Here is a 22,539-nt window from a genome sequence, read left to right as displayed (position 1 = left end):
CAAATACCTAGCAATACCGAGCAAATACCTAGCAATACCGAGCAAATACCTAGCAATACCGAGCAAATACCTAGCAATACCATTTTTTTAATATGATATTAATATAAATCTGAATGTATTATAATTTTTTCAAAATAAAGCAAAAGATTTTTATCAAAAATTTAATTAAGATATACTTATCCAATTTTATTTAAAACATATGATCCTAAATTTTTAAAAAATTTACAAAAAATATTAAAATGATATTCAACACTTATACTTATTATAATAAAATATCTTGTAAATCTATATTTATTTTAACTTTAAAAATAATAAACTCAAACTCTTCATTAGAATTTCAAATCTAACCCATTTGATAAATTCATTGAGCATTTACTATTTCAAAATTCAAATCAAATGAATTGAATTACATCATATTTTACTCTCAATTGCAACCTTTTATAACACTGTAGACGTATGAGACGCTAATTTTACCGCTTTATGAAGTGTAAGAGATCAACTCATTGGAAGATAGAGAATAACACAAACATCATCAACTTAGAGAAGCTACTTATCGTCAGCTTTTTCAGGATGTCTAAAATACATTTAATTAGTGCGAGCTATATATTATAAAATAAATGTTCTTTATAGTTAGATAAGATAATGATACAATATAGCATACATAAATTCTGAAAGACTATTTCATAGTGGAAGTAAATGTTTTTGAATGTTAGAGTTATTATCAAGCAAAATTGGGCAGTTGTCTCTGTCATTTTTCTTATAAGAGAAGAATTGACAATCATGAAGGTGCATGCCAAGCATTAGTAGTTAACATATGTAAGACTTTGACATGCATAAAATGATTGATTAGAATCTAAGACACAAGGAACGATTAGTAGTTAACTTGATCAATGTTCTTATAACCCATTAATCATGAAAGCAGGATTTTCATGTTGGTCAATGTTCTCATATCCCATCCAACATCTATCCTTGGTTTATGGTGGGAAATAGTTTATAAGGAATGTTAGAGGACTTTGTTTGTTTTAACGCAAAAACTCTCCTAATAGAAGGGGAGACCAGGTTGTGAGGAAGATTAGTGTCAAACATAGGAAATAATAAGCCGAATTTAATCATTTATAATGTTTGATATCAGTATTAGTAGATGATGGGCATTGACATTGGTCTCAATCGATGACTAGTGTTGGCATTAGCTGAAAGCCAACATTTCGTACGAACGGCTAGAGTTCTAGAATTTTTTAAGTTTGAAAATTATTTTCATTGAATTTCTTCTAAATGTGTAAAAACAAGCCTTATCCATAGAGTTTTAAAGAGAAAAGGTTGGATATTTCTGTCTCTTAAAAATCAGAATACTTCATCAAACATTCGAATTAGATTCCCTTAATAATGTAAATATTTCAAACAAAGAAATCGCAAGAGGGAAATCCCGACATGCGAATCTATCAAGTGGCAATTTATGAAATCCTCTGAATATATGGCTCTATGAGAATTTGCTGTCAACAAATTAAAAAAAAAAAATTATTGGACGTGTCGAGTCAAGTGTTTTAAAGTTTTCAGATGCGCTAAATATAAATCTGACAATATATTTTTCCAAAAAAAAAACTGACAAGATAATAAATATACTTATGGATAAGATATTCTAATACTAAAGTATTAATATCCAGTCGAGACTACAGAGAGCGCACATTCATCCGAAGGTCTCGGCTCCAAGCTTGAATACACAAGATGGCCACTGAGCCCAAGGATTTTTTGGACTGCTTGCTGGCTGTTTTATTTTTCAGCAAATAATAATTTTTTTATTTAGATACTGTTTTTTATTGTTATATTCTTATTATTTTTCAAATAAATTGTAATGAAAAGTTATTTTTTACAATAAGTTATTTTTCTATAGTAATTTTATAATCAACTTTATAAAATACTATATCCATTCCAAATAAATTATTTCAATAATTAGTTTCTTGTTTTAATTCAAAGTAAGATATGATATTTATATCTTATTTGGGGTAATTTTTTATTATTTTTTATAACAATTTTTTTGTATAAAATTTTTTGAAAGCAGCCAAAAAATAATAGCCAAAAGATGTTCCAAAGGAAGCCATAGAGTTTGTCATACTTCATTATATTGAAGATTATTGAATAATAGAAATGCAAATGGAGACAATAGAGAGATGCACTGATTCAATATCAATTTTACCCCATCACTGATTTTGTTAGCATCGACGCAAACTTATGTCAAGAAAAATATTAACGGGCCATCAAATTTCTAAAGATTAAAAGTTAGCTCTACAATTAGCCTTTTAAATTTCCTCCTTCACGAGCATAACTTTTGTTTATTTCTATGTCAAGATTAAGCAGTTGTGGAGACCCCCTTATTAACATTTCATCAAATTAGATCAAAAGAAATTTTTTTGGATGAGGATTATATATATAATCAATGACGCATCGATGGTGGTTGCCAATGATGCAACATTGATGGAAAAAATAAAATGTTGCATGTTTCCATCAATGTTGCATGATTAACATTTTCAACATCATTCTCATAAATGCCACGGGTTGTTAGTAGAGGAATTAATGGAGTGCAAGATGCAATGACATTAAGGTTACTTTTGGTACGGCTTTCTTACTACTTCTTAAAGTAGTTTTCTAACACAAAATTTTAAAGTTTTGTACTAAAGAACTGTTTTAAGAAGCAGTAAGAGAACTGCCCCAAACGAAGCCTAAATTCTATCATTTGGTCATATACCAACTTAGCAAGTATATTTTTGTAAGAACTCTTTTATTCTAAATGAAATGTAATGAAAATGCTCTCCCTATTAGAAATAAGATCGAGTGAACAATGAAAAGATTAACTAATGGGGCAATGAAAATCAAGTTGTTTATCAATGCATATATTGCAATAGAAATGATGATAGACTTGAATGTTCCAACAAACTGAGCTAAGAGTTGATAATACAACTTTGTTTTCAAGCCAAGTTACATAGATTAGGGAAAACATATAAGGGGGTCACCATCTAACCAATTCTCCTTCTCAAAAGTGAAGAAAGCTAGCTATTATTTGAGCAAGCCCAAAAGACTATTGTAAAAGATGTCACTTGATTTTCCAATTGATGGAAGAAGAGGAGGAGAGTTATAGTTATAGAAAATAGAAATCAATGACAAGCTTGTCGTAAAGATTTTTCTACTTGATGAAGCTACCATGGGAATGAGGAGACGCATTAATTGTCAAATCAACTTTCTAATAAAAATCAAATCAAAGTTTATTGGTGATTCAAAGATTATTTGATTTTTAGGAAGGAACACATTAAATCCAACCCCTTCTAAAAAAAACTCTTTTGATGGAATCCACTGACATAATAACCTACTAAGATATCATCAATGTATTGTCTTTTGACAATGAGGGATTTTTCGAAGAGAAAATTAGATCAACATATTTTGATATAAATTTTGGTGATAATGTATTTACAAATTAATAAATTTACTTTGAGATAAATACATCTTTCATGAATCAAGTTGCCTGAAGTACTATTTGAAGTTATCTCCTATTTCCAAGCCCTATAAATGCTTATAGCTTCTAAGATTTTGAGATAGTCTGTCAAGAACATAGAGGAGGTTGGATGGGCAATTGGTTATATCTAATATAGATCGTGCATGGACGATAGTTGGAGTCCTAGAGTTCCCTCATCTTGGATCCCTAGGAAAAAGGATCTCTGTGAGTTCATTGGTCGTCCTCACCTAGTTGGCGTATATTTCTACTTGCTTATCGCCCGGAACTGATACATAGCCCCTAGAATACTCCTTATTCTTTTACAGGAAGTTAATTTATGAACAATAAACCGACTATTATATTAAACTTATCTAAAAGTAAATATAAACAAATTTTATTCTTCACCTAATCTTTTTCCCTTTTCCAAAGGAAACTTCAACTTTTCACATTATTCCATGATGCTCAAACAAATGGCTAACTTCACTTTGTATTTTGAAATGGAAGCTCATCCACTTCATAATCAAGAATAAAGGCTAGGAAGATAAAATATCCAGCATTCAGGTGGCTGAATAATGAAAGAATAATGGAGAACTTAGCATGTTTGTTCCAGAAGAACGTGGAAGCAAAAGCATAAATTCTTCTAAGACTGTTCATCATTAATTTATTTCTGCTTCATTCGCACAGAACTTGCAATTGATAAAGGATGATAGTCAATGGGATCTCGCCGAGAAAAAAAAATTATGCTGTACATCATTGCGCAATAAAGTATGACATGAAAAATCTGTATCAATGAGACGTGGTTACATGACGGTGCTACTTCACATGAAAACAAAGAGCATGAACATACGTGCATGTTCGGTATCACCAGCGTCAAATTCTTTTTGGTTCTCTTTATAGGGGTGTAAGTGAGCCGAGTCGGCTAACGAGCAGGCCCAAGTTCGATTCTTTAACGAGCTCATGAGTTAAGCTTATCGAGGCACAAGTTCGAACTTGAGCCGATACTCGAGCTCGTAAGTTAATGAACTCGAGCTAGAGTTCAGCCTAGCCAGACTCGAATTCTTTTTGATCCACTTGATCAACTTAAAATATATTTACAAATTAATTTAAATTAGCATTATATAATATATGTTAACAAAAAAAAAAAAAACATTTGAATTTAGGTTTTTGTCAGCTATATATATTTTCTTAGTTTATCTTTTTATAAAAATGTATGAGGTTTTTTTTTATATAATGCATTTTCAAGTAACCCTTGTATAGGTTATCATGAATGTATGATGATTGCCCAAATGAAGCTTTAAGATGAAGGTATGATATGAAATAAAATAAAGAGAGAGGCCAGGAGATAATGCGCGCACTAAGGAGGTGAAAATGGTAAGTGAAAAAACTAATGAGAGTAGAGCCTTATCAAGCCTCACTGTAGTCTTCTTTTTTTGTTAAAGCACTTTGTTGACCTCTTCTTTCTTATTGTTATCTTATCCCTCCTCCTCCTCCTCTTCCTAAGGCTTACTTACCCTAAATGCTTTAACAACTCTTCTTCCTTTGATTCTCTTGCTATATATTGAGAGATAGAAACATTATTAAAATGAGTGAATGACTATCTTAGTTACAATTTTGGAATATGTAGAATCAATGCTCTAACATAAACATGATAAAGTAATGGTTATTAAGCACCAACCTCTTACCTTAATAATAGTCAATATATATGGTATATTTTCTACAAAACAACAAACATGCATAAAAATATAAAAATGACATATTCATTCAAATATTCAACACAAATAATCAGTTTAACATACAACATACAGTTTAATTAATAACATATTTGATCATTCTAAGTTCATTGACCAAAGAAAAACTAAATGGGTTACTTACGGTGGATTTTCGATAACTGAGCGGGGAATGTTATCGACGGAGCAGTCAACATGAAGCCGATAGAGGCGGTGACAAAGAGGTGAACAAGCCGTTGGCGATGGAGGCATCGTTCAATGACGGAGGAGAACGTCGGCGACGGAGAAAATTAACGAAGCGAGAGCGAGAATGAGTGAAATGAGAATAGCATAGTCACGAAAAAAGAAATAGGGTTTTTCCGACGGCTTCTGCCCCGGAAACCTTTCCAGCTGAATTTCTGTCCACAATATTTCCTCGGGATTAAATAAGCCGTCAGATTTTCCGCCGGAAGTTCCACACATCATATTCGGCGTATTTTTGCCGGAAGTAACCACCAGCTTTATAAAAACCAACTATTTTTTCGACAGTTCTCCGGCGGTCTATCCGCCGGAAAATGCTAAGTATCCGACGAAATATCCGCCAGTTAAACCATCGCTTCTACCAGCGGACGAAATTTCACAGAAAAACAGAGATTTTTCTATAGTGAAAGTCCCCTTTCTCATGTTTGGATAAACTTCGTTTTGTTACCTTCTATAACCTCCTCCTTTGATGACTGATCTCCTAGAAAAGCGGAGGGTTTTCATTTAAATTTAATGCTCATTTTGTGAATGGTGAAAATTTAATCTTTTGGGCCAACAAAAAAGAACGAAGATATATGCCAACGGCTCATTAACCAATTGAAGATTATCTAAGAAGAGTTTCCTTTGTCTTCCTTTTGTGAATTGTTCCACCTTTTTTAAAATTTTTCATTCTTCTCTATCCTTTGTCTCCGTGACTCCGTGTGACATCCTTTGATTCACCTTATTGCGTTTTAGTTTTTTCTACCTATAATATTCTCCCCACCCCTTGAATCAAAATCATCTTTCTTTGTTGTCAAGCTCTGCGTGCCATAAACTTTATTTCACATTAATCTCATTATAAATCTAAATATTATTAAATTAATTTTGATATAGGCTTCATTTGGGGAGAGATTATTCCGTGCTGCATCCGAATACGCCCGGAAGCGAATCTGGACGCGCCACATCACCGGGTGCACTAGTCCTCGTTGACATCCGGTGACATGGTGCGTCCGGATTCGCCTCCGGACGCCGCACAGAATAATTTTTCTAATTTGAGACAACTTTCTTACCCCTTTGAAAGCATGAAATACACAAAGATCTAAAACTACCGAACCTATAACCAAATCAAAATATCCTCTTATAAATTTTTTTTTCCTTGCAACAAAGCGAAGCTCATGACAACATTTTAAAAAAAAAATATTGGAACTATGAAACCTGTAATTGCAGTCAATGTTCACAAAAGTGGTAGGATGGAAGATCTGTCCAAAAGTATCAAACTCAACTCATGTTGTAATCTTTATTGGTGGCCATATTTTGGTGGTAGGTTTGGTGAATTGTCAATAATTAAAATATTTGTCTACCTTTTACTCCTAATAGTCAGTCACGCTCAGCACCTACCACTTTCACCTAATTTCAATCTCAAGTGTTAGGTGGATCTCTATAAGAATCAAAATATTACAATTATCTTTTATATTTGCATTTAGATATAAGATCAAGATCATTTATGACACATGATTTGTAAACTTTTAGGTAATTTAAATAACTGCAACAAAATATTGAATTTATTAAGTTTGATTCATACAAAATATATAAATTTTAAAGTGAACTTCTAAATTTTTTTTTTCAATACTTTAATTATCATAGCAATCAAGAAATATTTTATATTAATAATTTTCATTTATAAAAAAAAAACAATATGAAGATAATATAAGTTAATATACATAGAAATAAATTAGTAAAACAATTGTCATTTTTGAAAAAAATTCCCATAATCTCTCATTTTTTATTTTCCAAATTTTAATTTAGTTAAGGTGTTGTTTGGTTTTTTGAAAAATAATGTAAAATATTTCAAATGTATTGGATTTGAAAAATTTTATGTTTGGCTTGATGAAAAAGAAATATAAAGTAAAATTTTGATGATTTTTTTTCACTTAGTAGTTAGTAGTACATTTTTTTTATGTATTCTAAATATTTCGTTTTTAGCCGAATTCTAAAATACATCACAACTTGACTTGATATCCCCACATAAGCTGCTATCTGCGCCCACACTTGCCATCGACTGCCATTCATACTCGCCATTAAACCCCCGTCGACAATTGACTGTTATGATCGTCACCACTATCCTCAACTGTTATCCCCGACCACCGGCCACTATCATTATCCGACTTTATGCTAAAATTTGATATGACTTGATCACCCAATCAACAAATACAAGAATTTGTATTTTACATCCTAAATAATTTTTTTTTTCTTGAAATCATCAATTTAATCAGATGATGATATAAATTAATCATGCATAAGCCCAAAACAATAGTCTAAATTTTTACTATGAGGTGTCTCTCTATAACTCCTAATATAAATAAAGAAAATAAAAGCTTGACACGCATCATATTGAAATTAAAAAAAAAAAAAAACTAAGTAATTTGACTCTCTTCAAGCTGATTTTCCTGTCAAACTTGGCGGGCAGGACTCATCGGTGTCATGGCACTAATTATTCTGCTCTGAATCTCTCAAAAAATTAATTTATTTATATTTTTTTTATTAAAAGTTTTTTTTTTTTTAACTTACAATATCTATCGTATTTTCTGAGAAATAATTTTTTAAAAACAAAATGTAAGATATAAATCGTGAAAATTTTTCTCATTCAAATCTATTTCTTACATCACAAAAATAATAGAAATTACCCCCAAACAAAAAAAAAATTGCACCAAATGTTTACTTTAAAGTGGCCGATGCTGATCTTTCATAATAATTGGTATCTGTTCTTGTATGTTAAAAGAAGCTGTTTAGAGCATGAAACATGTGGGCTATTAAATATTTTCTAAACTTTGGGTCAATTTGAGGAGAGGTTATTATGTGCGGAGTCCAGATCCGAAGAACCGTTCGGTCATGTGACTGTGAACAGTAAAAACACAGTTACCGTTCACCACTGCACTTTTATTGTTCACAATCACAACCGAACAATTCTCTGGATTTGAACTCCGCACAAAATAATCTCTCAAATTTGAGGCGGGTGTAATTTTTAATAAAAATGATTATAAAATTATTGCATAAATTTTTTTTTTTTTGAAAGTTGCTTTTTTTTAGTAGCTTTCTAACACTTTTTTTTAAGTAAAAAAATATTGGTCAAATATAAGACAACTATCCCAAAAGGAAACCTTTATCTCTGTAAAATAGAAGCAATTATTAGGTCCTTTCACTGGATGTAGAGGAAGGTTCGGTTTTAGGCAAAAATAGGTCAAAAAGTGCAAATACCGAGTTTTTCAAAAAACTCGGTATTTTTTCAAAAAACTCGGTATTTGCACTTTTTTAGGCAAAACCGAACCTTCCTCTAGGTCCTTGCACCGGACCAAATAAAAATCCGTAAAATAGATATCAATTATGAATAATTGAATATCATAATTTATTTTTGTTTGGTGTATTAATTTTATCTTATTTTAAATTTATTTGATTTAGTTCAAACAATCAATTTCATTTATTTTATTCATCTGAAATTTTAATTTACTTGATTAATGGTATTAATGTCGCTGATTATATTTTTAGTAAAAATAATTATATACATCCTATTAAAAATCATACATATTTATAAATCTAACAACAACAACAACAACAACAACAACATCAAGCCTTTATCCCACTACGTGGGGTCGGCTTTATAAATCTAACACCTAAAAAAAAAAATTAAATACTCATAATCATGTAAATATGAATGCTGAGATTAAATTTTTGCATGGAAATTTATAAGCTACAAAATAGGAATCTTTGGGGTTTGAAGAATCTCCTCAGACATTTCAATAGAACAATTTTAAGCGACAACTATATTAATTTATAAAGTTGATGGTAAAATTATTATGAAGAAAATAATTTTTCTTTTCTTTTTAAATAAAATAATTTTTCACAACAAATAATTTTGAAAGTAGCAAAAAAAAAAGTCAAATAAAATTGTGGTTATTTTCTGAAAGGCAAAGAAGTCAGAAAGCTACCTCTAATAAATTCTAAGGCTTTATTTGAGACAACTTTTTTATGATTTTATTTTTCTGATCATAGTAATAATTTTTATTTGATTACTATTTTTTTATTGATTTTCAAAAAAATTTATGCTAGAAGGCTAATTTTTACTATAAATTTTAAAAAATTACTTTCTACAAAGTAGCTTTTCAACCATTTTTATAAAATATTTCGATTGTCTCAAATGAATTCTAAAGACAACAACCATAATTTTTATTTATTTCTACCAAAATAGAAAATCATGTAAGAAAATTATATTTATGTAAAAAATATTCTTATTATTAATTTATTTAAAATAAAATCTACCTTATACTAAATCCGTTAGAATAATATACTAAATATAAAAATTTAGGTACGGGAGATGTAAAAATCTAAAAATTTTGTGGTATGTAAGTAAATCCGTTAAAAATACGTGGTCAAATTTTGATTTTTTTAGACCTCTAACCTGGTGGACCGAGCCGATGAATATAGCCTCAAAGTCGGCTCCGAGGAGGGGTAGGTAAGAAGCATTTCAACCGTCACCGCGGTTCCACCGGTAACAACCAGTGATGAGAGGTCGACCACCGACTATGCCCGGTGAACGCGTCCGCCATATGTGGATCTAATCGTCCAACAACCGTCCCTCATCTATAAATTGGGGCCGCGGTGAAGGAGATAAACTCGTGAAAGGAAAGGAAGGCAGAAGGCATTTGTCTCGCGTACAATCGAACAAAGGTGAGCGACGAATCTTTAATCAGTTCTCAGTTTTGTTCTATGTGAATTCGGTGTTCCTTCATTCCTTTGGCGTCTCTTCCTTTTCAAGGCATGTACAAGTTATGCGTACTATGTAGGTTTTGCGGTGTTAAGGTGGAGTGGCCAGATCTGTCGGGATTGAGAATTGATGAGCGATTTTTCCTGGGGTTTATACGGTTTGTGGGAGGATGAGTGGCATTCGTCCTTCTCTTTGTGTTTGTGTGTGTTTTTGTTTTTTTTAATCGGGGAGGAGTTGGATATATGTAGATCTGAAGGATTTCTTTGTTGATTCTCTGGGATATTAGCATTATGAAGACTGGTTCTGCTCTAGATCTGTCGATGATAAGATTTGTTGGTGCGTAGTTTTGATGTTGTCTTCTGAGATTAGTATTTTGTATTTTGGTCTGTAAAATGTAGTGGGCTTTCGATCTAATTGTTCTCTTTTTAGATTGTTGTTAGCAAGGGCTTTTGTTTTTGGTTCTTATGTGGTGGATCTTCAATCTCATTGTGTGTTTTGTTTGCCGGAGGCTTAGGTTTTTTGTTCGTTTGTTTTTTAAATCTTCCGTGCTGTTGCGGTTATAATTTTTGTGATTTCTCGTTTTTATTGTACACAGTGTTTGGGTAATGCTTGATGAATTTGCTCTCTTTTTTGTTTATTCAGATTCCAAATGGCAGACACCTTCCTTTTCACCTCCGAGTCTGTGAACGAGGGTCACCCAGACAAGCTTTGCGACCAGGTATCAGATGCCATTCTTGATGCATGCCTCGCGCAGGACCCCGACAGCAAGGTTGCATGTGAGACCTGCACCAAGACCAACATGGTCATGGTATTTGGTGAGATCACCACTAAGGCCACTGTTGATTATGAGAAGATTGTCCGTGAGACCTGCCGCTCCATTGGATTCACCTCCGATGATGTTGGCCTTGATGCGGACAAGTGCAAAGTTCTTGTTAATATCGAGCAACAGTCTCCTGATATTGCCCAGGGAGTTCATGGTCACTTCACCAAACGCCCTGAGGATATTGGTGCTGGTGACCAAGGCCACATGTTTGGGTATGCCACTGATGAGACTCCTGAGCTCATGCCTCTCAGCCATGTCCTTGCCACCAAGCTTGGAGCTCGACTTACCGAAGTTCGGAAGAATGGCACCTGTGCCTGGTTGAGGCCGGATGGCAAGACCCAGGTCACTGTTGAGTATCGCAATGACAATGGAGCTAGGGTTCCCATCCGAGTCCACACAGTCCTCATCTCCACACAACATGATGAGACTGTCACCAACGATGAAATTGCTGCCGACCTCAAGGAGCATGTCATCAAGCCAGTCATCCCTGAGCAGTACATTGACGAGAAGACCATCTTCCATCTCAACCCATCCGGCCGCTTTGTCATTGGTGGACCTCATGGCGATGCAGGACTTACAGGCAGGAAGATCATCATCGATACCTATGGCGGCTGGGGAGCCCATGGTGGTGGTGCCTTTTCTGGCAAGGATCCCACCAAGGTTGACCGCAGTGGTGCCTACATCGTCAGGCAGGCTGCCAAGAGTCTCGTGGCCAATGGACTCGCTCGTCGCTGCATTGTTCAAGTTTCCTATGCAATTGGTGTGCCCGAGCCTCTCTCGGTGTTCGTTGATACCTATGGCACTGGCAAGATCCCTGACAAGGAAATTCTCAAAATCGTCAAGGAGAACTTTGACTTCAGGCCTGGAATGATAAGCATCAACCTTGACCTTAAGAGGGGTGGCAATGGCCGGTTTCTGAAGACTGCTGCGTATGGGCACTTCGGAAGGGATGACCCCGACTTCACCTGGGAGGTGGTCAAGCCCCTCAAGTGGGATAAGGCTGCTGCGTAAGATTAAAACCTAAACTATTCAAATAACGTCTCTATATCCGTCGTATATGGTATTACGATACTCCCTCCTCTGCTGATCTTTCTGATAAGTCATCACATCGTTTATTCATTGTAGTTCTCTTGTTATCTTTTTTTTTTCCCCTCTTCTTGTGGGCGTGGGAAACAATGGAAGCATCAGTTTAGAAACTTTTCAGTTCGTTTCGGAGTTTGGATTTATGCTTAATCATTGTGGGTTTAATGAAAACAATTATTGTTTCTTATCCTATGAAGTTCTTATATGTTTAATTTGATTTGCTTAAAGTGCTTGATTTGATGCTTAGTCTCTGTGAAATTTATTGAAATCAAAATTAAATGTGTTCAATTATTTGTATGGAATTATGCAGTTGTGAAATGTGTTCTAAATTTTGTTTTTTGATGGTTTTTTTATTGTTTCTTAAATAATTAAAATTTTTGTATTAGAAAGTTGTTTTAAGAAGCAGTAAAAAAATCGTCCCAAATAGAGCCTTAGTTGTCTAACTTCTCAAATATGATTCGAAATGGCTTTTGATGCAGTATTAAAGATCAAATTTGAAGAATCAAATAACTATATTTTTATATTCGATTTTAGTTAAGACATTAAATTCATAATTTTTTTTAATTTAAAAAAATTAGGATTAAAATTGTCCAACAAAGGGATTATTATTATTGGTTTCTTTTTGTATATATATAACTAGATTGAACTCATATAGCTAGCTTTGTAGCTGATGATTGGGCTTGTAGTTGACCAGTAGTCATGAACTTTCTATGAGTTCTCAATTAAGGGTGAGTGCCTTGGCATATTTTTCTTGCAAAAACATTTGGTCAGTTAGTAAGTTCTTCATGTAGATTGCCTTCATAGGAGGGTGACTTTTGTAAGTCATTTAGATGAGTTCATTAACTTTGTGTTGAAGATTGATTTGAGGTCGATTATTGGACGGCTTGGATGAGATTCGACTCAAGTTATTCAAAGCTTTGGGGGATTTAAGACTTGACAAGTTTCATATTGTAGATAGTTCAAACTGGAACATTATAAGGGATTTAATTTTCATCATGATTTACTTAAATTTTTTTTTTTTTGGGACATTTAGGTCAATGAACGCAGACTCACACACACATTCTATATACAAGATTCGAACTCAGGACCTCTTAATAGCCTAAGTTTTCAATCAACAGACCAAGATGAGTTGTGTATGATTTAATTAGTTTGACTACAACGAATATAAGTGGAATCACTTCATTGATTCTTTGCCTAATTTGAAAAACCAAAAAGGAAATTAAAAGAGGTTTATGTTCCAATATAACCAAATGCAATCATGCATGAATCTTCAACACATAGTTACCCCATTAACATTATAGCCTATAAATTTGATGTTCATATTTTATGTTCAAAACATTTTTATTTTGTTATTATTTTGTAATTATTTTAGACCTTAATTCTTGTTTAAAGACGAGATTTAAAGGCCAATTTGAGATCAATTATTATAGATGGTCCTCAAAAGAGCCATGGGAGAATTGAGATTTCTTTAGGCAAATTGTTGTTAGAAAAACTCGGTACAACTCGGTATTGCTCGGTATTGGTCTTCACAGAGCGGTATTTTTTGTTATTGTCAAGCAATACCTAGCAATATCGAGCAAATACCGAGTAATACCTCGCAATACGCGAACATAGCATTCCCGGGTTCCGGTCCGGGTCAAGTCGTCGGGCCGCACGGTAAATAATAAGAGCACGTCTGCACGTGACGACATCTTATTGAAGGCCGAATGTAGCTCTACGTCCGATGAGAGGACGTAATAATTGTTCCTTGGTAGGTGAGATATGAAGACCATTTATTGATATAACATGCGGATAATCCAATCTTATGTCTAATTTAATGCACAGCTGTAGTTGCTTGTTACTCCATTAAAATGACGAATCGCAATGGCAACGCAATGAAAGAGGAAAAATAAAAAAATAAAAAAGGGCAGAGTGAGGACAGCTCAGCGTTTAATGAGCTTTTTTTTATAACTGATAATAAATTCCCTCTCTTTACTGTGGATGTAAAAGGGAATCCATTGTGCTAAGGGACCTGAATAAATATTAGCAAAAAATCTCTATGGTTAAAAACTCCTCTACAATTTTTAGATTCAACTGGATTTGCTCTCCACATGTAGTTTGAATCATTATGAGTATCATAAATATTTTATTTTTTCAAATGAACAAAACTCTCTTATAGTTTAATCAATTAAAAATAAATAATAATTTTTCCTTACAATTTTTTTTAAAATATAACTAGAAAATAATAATCAATTAAAACTATGATTGTGATATAAAAAATAAAATGGTGAAAAAAATTCTTCCAAATATATCTTTAAACTTGAAGTTGAATGAAACTAATCCAATAAAATTATGTTCAAACTTCAACGGGATCAAAATTAAGTACTTAATAAGTATAGTTGAAATTTCACAAAAGTATGCAAAGATTAAAATGATCTCCGTATTTTATATCCCGATAATTGAAATGAATAATTTGATGAGATGAATTCTAAAAATCTCGCAATTATGAAATCATTGATATGCTAAGATGTCCAAATAAATATCAAATGACCAAGTGATTAACTCTAACCCTACTATGAAATATCCTAATTTTTAATTGAAATGCCAAGGATTCCCCATCCAAAAAATTATAAATAAATCATATTCCTACAGTTTAGGAAAAATTTTATAAGAGAGACTTTAGATATTTAAAAAAGTTTCATAGCACTGTTTGTTAACACCTACCCGACAAATATCTTAGGGTTTAGGGTTTATGGTTTAGACCCTGAACCCTAAACAAATATCGTCCGCCACCATTAACTATTGCTAATGCCTATCATCAACTATTTTTGGCATCCATTGTTGCACAACGATGCATGGAGCCGACATCCTTTGATCTCCATTTCTGAATATGCAGTCACCATTCCCAGAGGCATTCAGAGGTAAAGCAGAGCACATCATGTCAATTTTTTTTTGTACTGGTGTTATGTACCACTATGTACCAAGTAATATGTCGCGCTCTGATTTGCTTCTGGACGGTTCAATGGCCGCACAAAATAATTATTCTCCCATCTCTGACCTACTCTATAACATCTATTGTCTTGTCTTGCAACCCTACCTTTTTGGATGAGCACTTCTCATTTTTAACATACATAATAAATTCTTCCAAGCTTGAGCTTCACCAAATTCAACCATAATCCATAAGTTCTCAACTGCAAAAGTATCCACGTATATATTGACCATATTAGTCAGTTTAAAAGGCCACTAAGAATATACATTTTTCATTATTTTCCTGGCAAGAAATACCATTTTGGAATGACTCAAGATGCTTAAGAAGCAGAATTCGGCAATGGTACTAATTTGATAAATGGCTATCCATAATGCCTACAAAATGAAGCATCTGCACATCTAATGCCAGAAAATTTATATTTCTCTGTGCAGCCGTTCTGCTATTAAATCAACAGGTAAAGATCCAAAGGGGACTGAGGACTCTAGCTCTTCAGAAAAATCATTAGAGTCTCTGTCATATTCCTCATTATCTTCAACTTGATTTTCATTATTTCCATATTCTGTAATGTCACTATCATCATTTGCTCCAGTACCAGAAAGAAACAAGGGTGGATACGAGTGTTCAGCAGCCTGTGACAAGCCTTCAAATTCTTCAACTCTCTCAAGAAGTGAATCTGGAGTGAGATCAGTCTCATCTAATAATAATGCTTTGTTTGACTCCAGAGCTCGCTTCCATAAGGACATCATTTTGGGGCTTGATACTACCTTGTTGAGCGAGGACTCATCGGCACTGTCAAGTGACAGATCTGCAAATGAATGTGTTAGAAAAAAAAAAACTGCTGTTTTCAGAAGAAAATAGCAACTTGACAGCAGCAACCTTGAGAAAACTGTAAAAAATCTGAGAGAAAGATGAAGGATTCCACTAACGGATGAAGAAAAATAACAATAATATAAGTTTCTTCAATTTGAGAGGAAGAAACGACTCTCCAAATCTCTAGTTGAGGACAAGAGCCCAAGCATACAAGAGGCCTCCAATTTCTAATTCAAATTCCAGATGAAACCCTAATTCTAGCATTAGCCACTTATTAAAGCCAAATGAGAAATAAATAAAAAATAAAAAAAGTCAAAGGAGAAATACAAAAATTCGTAAACAGCCACTAATTCAAATATTTCCCTCCAAAGCAATCTTTAATCAAGGTGTAGGCCCCATAGGTGCAGCTGACCCCTTATATCTCCCTTCCCTGGGCTAGCGGTTGTAGTAGTAAACCGGTCCACTAGGGACCATGGGCGGATCCCCATGTAATTGATTTGCCCCCCCTCAAAAAAAATTTTTTTTTTTATTTTAGTGAGATATTTTGAGTATTTTGGGTATTTTGTCCCCTCTCAAAAAATTTTTTTGCCCTCATTTAATCAATCCTAAGCATCTTTGCCCATCCCCCACAAAAAAAATATTTTTTGCCCACCCTGAAAAAAGAAGCTGGATCCGCCCCTGCTAGGGACCGGTTCAATAGGAGTCGTCGGTCCCTCTTGGACCAGCCTAACAGAATGACTCGTCTCAGTAATGAATATTATAACTAGATTCCTAATCATTGCAGTAGTCTTTCTCCGGTACATTTCGAAACAATTTTTAATTTTTAATTTTTTTGCATGAACAATTAAAGGCTATACCTGTCTTTATGTTTATATTTGTTTCTGAAAATTATAAATACTAAAAACTATGGAAATTTGATTATCGCGTAAAGCATTTGGAGTTCTTAAAGAGTGGTGTGTCATCATGGAATGTGGGTGATAGGAAATACTTGAGTTCGCAAGTAACCCTAGTCAAAACGGAAGAGCAAACAGCAGAAATTCTGCTGTCTACAGAAGAAAAGTAGAAAACAGAGTAATTTGGGTGGAAATCTGAAATAAAACCAAGCAAAACACTTGTATTTCACTAATAGAAGAATAAAAACAGCAAGATACACTTGATCCTCTATTCGAGAGGAGGATCGATCTCTCCCAAATCTGATGTAAAACATAATTGCATGGATGAATTGCTTTAAGGAATTTGCACGCTTAATCTTAGAGACCACAATAATTATATATTTGTATTGATTTTAAACGACAAAAGAAACACAATGAGCGGTAAGACAAGTTTAGGGTAAATCACATGCATAGGAATTAAGACCGTAAAACATTCAATTAATCTAACATTGCATACATGAAATGTGTCAACAAGAAATCCCTAGACTAACAATGAGATTAGTACTATGAAGGAGGTCCACTCACTCACTCACTCAACTCTCTAACTAACTTGGTTTTAACGGAGCGGGTTGACACAACCTTTAGGAATCAATTAAACCACAAGTCAAGATAAGACTTGGAAGAAAAGATTTGGAGAACAGGTTTACCTTCGTTAGAGTGGGGGTTGGTTACTAGAATGGTGTCGGAGCTTCTGGCCAACAGTTGGAGACTCCCTGGACAACTGGACAGCAACTAGAGTGGGCTGAAATTACTGGACAGCAGTTTCCAAGTTTCTGGAGCCTTTTAGTAGCAATGGGACTTCCTTTAGCCGTCGGACAACACTCTGTCTCCTCAGGGCAGCAATCAGGACAGGCTCAGGTTGGCTGGACAGCGAGGGGGTTTGCTGGGGAGGTCAGGGCAGGAAGTTGTTTGGCTCCGAACAACTTCTGGACGTGTAAACTGGGCTGTCCTTGAGATTTGGACAGCAAGTGTAGCTTCTATAGATAGCGGAACAGCATAAGAATTTGCTGAAATTCTCAAACAACAGCAAGGAAAATTGGGAGAGAAGGAATCCCGTATGACTGGAAGGTTTGGAATCAGTTTTGGGAAGGTGGGGAAGGGAGATGACTAGGCTGGCGACATCCATGAGAGGGAAAAGTTTTAGATAAGCGTTTAATTGCTTGCCAAATCAGTGATTTCATTAAGGAATGAGAAGATTCATCAATCTCATTTGAATTTGAATTGGACTTAATTTAGGGAGTTAATTGGGGATCATTAATGACAAAGTTTAATGAGAAAGAGGGAGTGGGTGGGCCGGCCTAGGAGAGGGGGGGAGAATTGTGTCTACATTCAATGTATGTGGGGTCATGGAGTTGATTTAGGGATTGATTTAAATCTGAAATTAAATTCAGATTTCATTAAATTAGAGGCTTCCTAAATGGGATTTATTAGGGAGTGAAATATTTGAAATTCAAATATCAAATCGAATTCAAACGAATGCACCTTCCTAATTGAGGGAAGTTATTTTAGGAAAGTATTTAAGGCAGATTCGAATTTTGAAATTCAAAATTCAAAGATCATTGGAGAAGGGGCCGGTGGCTAGTGGAAGCTAGGGGAGAACGGCGGGGAGGGGATTTGGGGGAGAATGGCGGCGTACGGGTGAGGGGAGGCCGGTGGCTTAGGGAGGTGGTGAGGGTGGTGGGTTAGGGAGGAAAAGGGAAGGGATTTGGGAAGCTTAGGCGGTGGAGCTAGAAGATGAATTGGGTGGAGGAGGTTGAGCCACCGGTGGTGGGGTAGTTGGAAGGGGTGGTGGATGGAGTGGGGGAGAAAGGAGATGGAAGCAAAATACAAATAAAATAAAAGTAAATTAACGAACTCACAAAGAGATCGTAAAACCGCGAACCTTGGACTCTTCCAAAGGTTGACGGGTATTGCGATTGCCCACACCTTGGGTCTCTCCTCCCATGAACTCACTTAAAGATCAAGCAAAGAAAATAAGATTTCATTTCAATATCCATCATCCCAAAATACAAAACAACTAGCCTATAAATAGGCCTTATGAAAAGAAAAGAAATAAAAGACTAAAATGCCTTTCGGGCTACAATACTACATGACCACCCGTAAGGGTATAAAGGGAAAAACAATAATATGAAATAAACTAGTACATATAAATAAATAACTCAAGATCGCAGCCATTGATCTCCGATGTCCTCATCATTCTCCCCAGATGGGAGAAAACTCGACTCCGTCGAGTGGGTGTCTCAAAAACTCTCGTGTATCTGAGTCGATCAGCTGTATCTCCTTGCGCTCTGATCATGTATCCTCTGACTCTGGTGTACCTCTCCACCTCATCAGCTATCTTCTTCGTCCACCCTCAATTGTGGAAATAATGTCATCACTCAGAATCATGTCAACCTTCTCCGCTATAGGTAATTTGGGAATATTCAGGGAGTGGAGGTAGGCTGGGGGGTTCTCACAGGGTGGGGTCACACAAGGCTCAATTTGAAGTGGAGGTGGTGGGTTAAACTTTGGACCCTCATAGGTTACTAATTCTTCTATGTTAATAGAGGGATGAAAGTTGAACTCTGCAGGCAGATCCACCACGTAAGCGCTATCAATGATTATTTGATGCATAGTTTATTTAAACTAATTTAAAATTAAATAAATAAATATTTGCTAAACATAGTACATATTGGAAGAATCATCTGAAAATATGTTAATTGATATTATTTTTAAATTTTGTCAATTCAGCTCACAATATGTTAGTCCCTATAAAATTTTTTTCTTATTCGAATAGTCTATTATATGTATATATTAAATTAATGTACACTCTTATTACACATTGTTGATGTACAGTTGCATTTCGTCTAGTTGTAATTAGTAGATCTAGGTGTTTCTTGTAGTATATCTAGTAAGATGCTAGTAATGAAATAATACAGATCTATGTTATGCTTTGATGATTATGATGACATATACATGCTATTGACTTTTGTTATATAGGAGATCTCGAGTAGCGAGACCACAAGTAATTTTAAGATTAATGCTCTATTTACAACTTGTTTTGCCAATATTACTTGCTACTTTTCCATATACAAGTACTTGTAATATGAAGTAACATGGGATTATTAAGTGCAACATTAAATCATCGAATAAAAATTAACTATTAAAACATGCAAGAAAAAGGATATTAAATTAAACGTCCCTTGTTTGTAATCCCCCCCCCGGGCAAAAAAAAAAAAAAAAAATCAATAATGAATGTTATAGCCAGGTCACAGGTTAACCCTTAAATGCATGAAATTAAAAGATTAACATCCCTCAAAACCTTATGAAGTATCTAAAATGGATAAGACTGTAATTTTAATAACTCAAAGGTGCTTGGTCGGCAATCAATTTGCCACTTACATCGAGAAAATCTAGTTTAGTGTTTTATGAATAAGATTGTTAGTTAGCCTTAATTATATGATTCATAGGTGACTCATTTTGATAAATCAAATACTTAAACTCTTAAGATCAATGACAAGAGGGTCATGTTGATAACGAGCAAGCCTAAAAGTCTTTCCACGTAAAAAAAAAACTCATGCCTAATGAGCTATGAAAACCTCTACATATGTTGAGCCAACATGCTTTGAAAAAGGAAAGTGCAACTCTGGGAGTAATTTATGCTTTAACAAATGCTGAATTGAACCGAGATATGACCGAGATAATATTAGAGCTTACAGATGTCAGTCAATTACTGTCTATATTTAAGGAACTATGTCCATATGAACTATCTGATGAATTACCACCACTTAGGGATATTTAGCACACTATTAATTTAATTCTTCAATCATCATCACTTAATTTATCATACTATAAAATGAATTTTATTGAACATATCGAACAAAAAAGACGTAGTGAGCAAAGACGGACATCAAAACTTATTTTAGTGAGAAGTTAAATTATGCAAAATAGACAAGTAATTCTATATAGTTGTACAAACACTTCAATATTCGAGGCATTACTTGTTTCATAAGGAATTTATTTTATATTCTAACTATAAGGTTTAAAATACTTAAAAAACTCGTAATAGAAATTAGGGTATCTGAATATTAAATGGGTCAAATTTATATATAAATACATATTTATGTTAAAATATTATATTGGAATGACAATAAACTCATGGATTCCTAAAATAGAGTAGGTGTCATCTTACAACACAGACCTTGTTTGCTTCGAGTCTCCACATTTCGATCATTGTGGAACAAGATATATCAGACAATTTGAATTTAGACCATCCAATTAGGCCCACATCCTACTCTCACACACAGCCCCATGTTTGTTTAGTCTAGCACACACACTAGATCAAAGTGAACTTATTGCACATTGATTCAATCATTCCTAGAACACACACTAGTTTTAACGCATTTGTGGCATCCCATTTTGGTTTGGTAAGTTTCAATGCACGCAATAATCTGTTTGATTGGCTCATTTTTTATAAGCTATTATATAGCTAAATCTCAAAATTATAATAAATTAGTTTTTTTTTTTCAAAAATTAAATTATTTATCTAAATAATCCAGCCTAAGTCAATTCTCAAGAAATGCTTCTCACAATTCTTGAAACCTTCTATATACTCAAAACTACTTATCCAACTCCTGGCTTGAACCCTTCCTTCTATTGCAACATGATGTTCAACTCTTTGCATACAATCCTAGCCATAGCTGACTACTACTCTTTCCCATAGCCAACGCCCCACCTATCTTTTAACCTGCAATCCCATGCCACTTAGGGGTGTCAAAATATAATGCGACATGAAAACTCATCCCGAACCCAACATGAGAATTTCAGGTTTGGGTCAACCCATTTGGAAAGACGTATCTGACGCTTAATTTGACTTATCAATTTTTGTTATGAATAATTGATATTAATTCCATCAAATTTCTCAAATTCAATGTTGCATATAAAATTGAATCGCATGACACTTAATCAATTCAGCTAAATTTTTTTTCAAATTGATTGTGATAAGCTAGGGATTAAAAGGAAATTTGCAAATCATGAAGAAACGCATGAGTGAAGACTGTGATTGTGGCAAGACGCACACAATCGAGCGATGATAGAAGACGCACACATGATCATGGTGAGGCAGACACGATCGAATGAGCCATTGACAATGTGCACGATTATTAAGTGAACCTAATTGGGAAGTTCGAATCAAAATCATCGAGTATATGGGTACTGTGAAGATCAAATCGGAAGACTCAAGGCCGACCAAGGCGTGCGTGGCTTGGTGGTTGTGTAATGTTCAAGCTCAAGCATGACAAAAATGAGATCAACATATGCAACAAGAATTTTAATTTCCTTCAATATGTGCATGTGCTAGCTGGATATGTATTATTCGAGCAAATCTCCATGCACCACTAAGGTTCTTCATTTTGAGTGATTTTGTTAGACCGGTCCATTGGTCCAGGCGGGACCAGTTCACGGGCGAAAATATCGCGAACAGGCGGAGAACAAGCGGCCGTCCGCCCCCGTAGAGCCGTTTAGGAAGTTTTTTTTTTAGCGTTTTGAGAGGGAAATTTGAACGTAGGGATTGTTTAGGGAATTCCTTTTGATTTGTATGCATTAAATAGTTGATTTAGCTAGGGTTTGAGTATCTTGAATTTGGCTGAAATTTGAGATCTCTTAGATTTAGGTTTTCTTTGGGCTCTTGGCGTTGCCAGAGATTTGGGAGAGATTGATCCTCCTCTCGAATTGAGGATCAATTGTATCTTTGCTGTTT

The 22,539-nt window shown here is 34.4% G+C and overlaps 2 protein-coding genes across 2 annotated transcripts in view; one reads left to right on the top strand and one right to left on the bottom strand.

The window, feature by feature from the left end:
* Nucleotides 1-9,998: 9,998 nt before the first annotated feature.
* LOC110115448 (S-adenosylmethionine synthase 5) lies at nt 9,999-12,319 on the top strand. The gene is made up of 2 exons (XM_020848677.2): nt 9,999-10,149; nt 10,829-12,319. Exon 2 carries the CDS (start codon nt 10,836-10,838, stop codon nt 12,018-12,020), a length of 1,185 nt encoding a protein of 394 aa, XP_020704336.1. The 5' UTR covers nt 9,999-10,149; nt 10,829-10,835; the 3' UTR covers nt 12,021-12,319.
* Nucleotides 12,320-15,210: 2,891 nt separating this feature from the next.
* LOC110115425 (CRS2-associated factor 2, chloroplastic) overlaps nt 15,211-22,539 on the bottom strand; it is a gene marked incomplete at its 5' end in the record, with an annotated part of 26,452 nt that continues 19,123 nt past the window's right edge. The window contains one exon of the mRNA XM_020848642.2: nt 15,211-15,865. Coding sequence (XP_020704301.1) covers nt 15,474-15,865 — 392 coding nt within the window. The remainder of the gene's footprint in view (nt 15,866-22,539) is intronic.

The sequence above is a fragment of the Dendrobium catenatum genome, unplaced genomic scaffold (genome assembly GCF_001605985.2).
Source record: "Dendrobium catenatum unplaced genomic scaffold, ASM160598v2 fragScaff_scaffold_1483, whole genome shotgun sequence".
NCBI classification, from domain to species: Eukaryota; Viridiplantae; Streptophyta; class Magnoliopsida; order Asparagales; family Orchidaceae; genus Dendrobium; species Dendrobium catenatum.
Note: the sequence above shows the minus strand (reverse complement) of the source record. Positions and strands in the feature narration are given on the sequence as shown.